The 4850-nt window shown below is 47.3% G+C and overlaps 1 protein-coding gene across 1 annotated transcript in view; it reads right to left on the bottom strand.

The window, feature by feature from the left end:
- myrfl (myelin regulatory factor like) overlaps positions 1 to 4850 on the bottom strand; it is a 14890-nt gene that overhangs the window by 403 nt on the left and 9637 nt on the right. Inside the window, exons 22-26 of the mRNA XM_025057194.1 lie at positions 4700 to 4774; positions 4250 to 4361; positions 3717 to 3788; positions 2751 to 3409; positions 99 to 276 (exon numbers count right to left, since the gene is read on the bottom strand). Coding sequence (XP_024912962.1) covers positions 3320 to 3409; positions 3717 to 3788; positions 4250 to 4361; positions 4700 to 4774 — 349 coding nt within the window. The 3' untranslated portion in view covers positions 99 to 276; positions 2751 to 3319. The remainder of the gene's footprint in view (positions 1 to 98; positions 277 to 2750; positions 3410 to 3716; positions 3789 to 4249; positions 4362 to 4699; positions 4775 to 4850) is intronic.

The raw sequence follows: 4850 nt of genomic DNA, 5'->3' as shown, positions 1-4850 counted from the left end.
CAACACCCACACACACACACACACACACACACACACACACACAACATCAGGGTGAGCCCAGAAACTATTGCCCTACAAGGCAGGTGTAATCGTCCAACCTCGTCCAAGAGACTGCCATTGTCCTCCACCGCCCCCTGGTGTTCTTGCAGAGATACTGCATCAGACTGAGGCTTCTCTTCCTCCGTCTCCAACTCCTCCAAACCTGCCCCGCCTCCATCTGTGTGTACGGGAAGCTGCTGCTGGTGGTAACGCTGGACCAGGGGGGGAGGCAGAAAACTGAGAGGGGCAGAAGTAGAGGGGGAGAGGGGAGGAAGGAGGGAGAGCAGGAGAGGGGGAGAAAGAGGGAGAGAAGGAGGGAGAGAGGGAGGGAGGGAGGGAGGGAGAGCAGAAGGGAGGGAGGGAGGGAGAGAGGGAGGGAGGGAGAGCAGAAGGGAGGGAGGGAGGGAGGGAGAGAGGGAGGGAGGGAGAGAGGGAGGGAGGGAGAGAGGGAGGGAGGGAGAGAAGGAGGGAGAGAGGGAGGGAGGGAGAGAGGGAGGGAGGGAGAGAAGGAGGGAGAGAGGGAGGGAGGGAGAGAAGGAGGGGGAGGGAGTGTAGGAGGGAGGGAGAGCAGGATGGGATTTGTTTACTGTCAGGGCTAACCTCAGTAACATATTCTTTTACCAAGGCATTAAAACACACACACACACACAGCAGGAGAGGGGGAGAAAGAGGGAGAGAAGGAGGGAGAGAGGGAGGGAGGGAGGGAGGGAGGGAGAGCAGGATGGGATTTGCTTACTGTCAGGTCTAACCTCAGTAACATATCCCTTTACCAAGGCATTAACACACACACGCACACACACACACACACAGCAGGAGAGGGGGAGAAAGAGGGAGAGAAGGAGAGAAGGAGGGGGAGGGAGAGTAGGAGGGAGGGAGAGCAGGATGGGATTTGTTTACTGTCAGGTCTAACCTCAGTAACATATCCTTTTACCAAGGCATTAACACACACACACACACACACACACTTCCTCTCTTTCAGTTTTTTTCCTCAGCTATTTCTAACAAACCTAAAACATTTTTATTCATTTTTATTATTCTTTTAAATGTTAACAGTGGTCTCGATGTCGACTTAGAAATCATAGAAATATCGAGTACTATTATTATGGCTGATTAAAGTTCACTCTCCAAAGCGTCATCAGCTTGTCTGCACGTCACGCCCTCTGGTGACGCAAGGGAGTAATTGCACTCATCAACGTTTTGGCCTGAACTTATTGAAAAGTGCTATTGCTTTTATTAGTCAGCAGAGGGCGAACAAACATGAAACGTCCGTGACTTCGCGTATGTTTCCGGTTTGTCTGCACATAACGCCCTCTGTTGTGTGAGAAGAGCAATTGCATCCATCCGCCGTTGATGAGTGCAATAGCTCATTTTCTCCGGCAGAGGGCCTGACGTGCAGACAAACTTTTGGCCGGAACTTGTTTGTTGGCGAAGCAAAAACCCAAACAACCAACCGCATTTTTTATTACATCGTATCATAAAATGTGTCACTCCGCTACCGCAGCCCAAAAACGGAATTAAAACTTAGAATAATGGTGAATAATTGATAAAACGGAGTCAAAATAAGTTTATGTCTCAACTCTTTGATACTTTTGTTACTGTTTAATATCCGTGGAGCTAAAGCTAAAGCTAACTTCGCTACCGAACTGCGTTAATGCTGCGTTTATTTCCGTCCTGACGATTGTTCAGTCGGTTGTGCTATTTCTGCCAGTAGATGGCGATATTCTGTAGAAAATAAAACTCAAAACGGTTCATTTGTCCAAAATGGAGGAACAACATTGGCCACGAAGAAGCCGCCAAACAACAACAACAACAACAACAACAACAGTAATAATACTTTGGTGATGTTTTGATGACAAACGTGATGTGTTGTCAGTAAAGATTCTTGAGTTTGTTCTGAAAATAAACGTTCCACATCAGGAGCTGCTCTCAGTCAGTTTGTGTTTTCTAACAGTAACAAACGTCAGAGTTTAAAACATCACTCATTTATGCTAATTATTGAACTAATGAGGTGGTTCACTCTGTGACCTGTGGTACCTGTGCTCTCTGCTGTCAGACTCCTCCTTAATCTCAGACAGGTGTCGAACACCCAGTCCACCCTGACACACACACACACACACACACACACACAGAGTATAATGTATCAGTTAATTACAGACAGGAGTGTTGTTCTTACAGTTACTGTGGTGACAGGACACACACACACACACACACACAGGTTCTCCTCCTCATAATTTGTGACTATGTGTCATTGTGACAGCACACCACTGCACCACTGCACCACTGCACCACAGCACACTAACAAATGTGCCCTGTGGGAATCGAACCCAAATCTAGCTGGGTTTCCGAGGCAGGCGTGCTAACCGCCGCACTATGGAACCAATGAAAATGTGGCCAAAGGTCAAAGGTCACACAGCAGACCACTGGACAAAGACGCGATGATCAAACTGGTCTCGGTCGTCATGTTCAGACCAGTCTGAACCGGTTCGAGTCCCTGACTCAGAACAACAAACTTCACTTCATCAAAGGTAAAGAGTGAAGTTGGACTCACACTGGGGCTGCGCTCCATCGCCTGCTCCTGTGACACACACACACACACACACACACACACACACATCATCATCTGACGCTAACCTTAACTATTACTAACGCTAATCCCAATGTCTCACACACACACACACACACACACACACACACAGGCGTCAGTCTCTGACCTGAAGCGTTACTCCTCGGTTCTCCTCAGTTCTCCTCGGTTCTCCTCACCTCCTCACCTCCTCACCTGAGTGAGTCGTCGTCAGTGGGTGTCGGTCACTCAGTGACTCATCCGATCCTCACTGGTTAACTATTCATCCACTAACAGTGAAGCACCTTAACATGTTAGCACTTTAGCATTAGCTCCTGTGTGTGAAGAACCGTCTAGAACGGTCTAGAACGGTCTAGAACCGTCTAGAACGGTCTAGAACCGTCTAGAACCGTCTAGAACGTCAGGATGAAACAAGAGAAGTTTGATTGATTAAACTCAGGCTTTAATCTGGATTGAACTGGATTACTGAGTCACTGGATTCTGATTCATTGACCTAAACTTTGGTAATCCACGCTGTGATGTCACCACATGGAGCATAAGCAGGAAGAACACAACAACAACAACAACAACAACAACAGCAACAACAACAACAGCAACAACAACAACAGCCGGCAAAGTGAAAAAAATTCCACATTTTTCATTTTTCCTAAAAATAAAAACAAATTTTTTGTCAAATGAAAAAAATATTTTTCTGTTTTTTTAATTTATGCAGCGTCGGTAAAAATGGAAAATGTAGTCAGTGAAGAGCACCCCCTTGTAATGATGGTCGGTACTGCAGTCTGCTTGACCCTGGAAGAAGAAAAAACATTGGTGTCGAATGAAAACGTTCCCAAAACATTCACAGAAAAAAACATCACTGGTCTGAACTTCACTGGTCTGAACATCACTGGTCTGAACTTCACTGGTTTGAACATCACTGGTTTGAACATCACTGGTTTGAACATCACTGGTTTGAACATCACTGGTTTGAACATCACTGGTTTGAACATCACTGGTTTGAACATCACTGGTTTGAACATCACTGGTTTGAACATCACTGGTCTGACTAGTGACAGGAAGAGAACAAAGTTATAGATAAAACGTTCCAGTTTCTTACAGCCACTGTGGAGCGAAAATAGTACGAGCTCTGATAATGTCGAGCCACGTTAAGGCTCCACTCATGCTCCCCCTACAGGCAGAAACAGAAAAGACACAAAACAGAACAGTTAAAACCCATCGTCTCCTCTACTTCAGAATCAAGATCTAGACATTCCTCTGACCCCTGACCCCTGACCCTTGACCCCAGGGTGTCTACAGTTCTGCTGACGTCCCAATGGAGTTCACAGAACTGTTTTTCACTGGTCTGTTTTAGGTGAGGGTTACCCATCTGTCCCTCGGACTGCACATCTACTGAAGCCACTGCTCCTCTTGCCCCGCCCACTCTGTTAGTGGGTTAACTAACAGTTAAAAATGCATGAAGTGTGTGAATAATAAACACACAGCAGTGTGGTGCTCCATCGTCATGACAACATGCTAATCACACCGCAACATCAGACAAATAAAGAAGGTCACCGCTCCACTGCTGCCTGAACTGACACTCTCTGACCAGTAGAGGCAGCAGTGGACCAGAGAAGAAGCCAAACTTCAGACCTGTGTGTTGGTGGAGTATCTACTTCCTGTGACGCTGGTTCTGTCCAGCAGAGCAGAACAGGACGCTGACTCATCAAAGCCACACAGGTAGACCACCAGGAGCTCCGTGGATCTGGACGGACGGACGGACGGATGGACAGATGGACGGACAGATGGACAGACAGATGAACAGACAGATGGACAGACAGATGGACAGATGGATGGACGGATGGATGGACAGACAGATGGACAGATGGATGGACGGATGGATGGACAGACAGATGGACAGATGGATGGACAGACGGATGGACAGACAGATGGACAGACAGATGGATGGACAGACAGATGGACAGACAGATGGACCGACAGATGGACGGACAGATGGATGGACAGACAGATTAATAAAATGTAAGTCTGTGACAGAATGTGGTGCCACAGTTTTAGAACCATTGGACGTGTGTCTTGACTCACTCCATCAGCAGCGTCAGCCTCATGTTGACTGGGACGAAGGGGCTGATGGGAACTCTGAAGACAAATCGACCAGGACTGAAGAAACATCAGGACAGAAACCTCTTACAGAACTGTTCTTTTCAGTGACAACAGTTCCACTCCCTAACCCCCC

The sequence above is a fragment of the Cynoglossus semilaevis genome, chromosome 8 (genome assembly GCF_000523025.1).
Source record: "Cynoglossus semilaevis isolate Cse_v1.0 chromosome 8, Cse_v1.0, whole genome shotgun sequence".
Taxonomy (NCBI): domain Eukaryota; kingdom Metazoa; phylum Chordata; class Actinopteri; order Pleuronectiformes; family Cynoglossidae; genus Cynoglossus; species Cynoglossus semilaevis.
The sequence above is the reverse complement of the archived record's forward strand: the minus strand, read 5'-3'. Positions and strand labels throughout refer to the sequence as shown.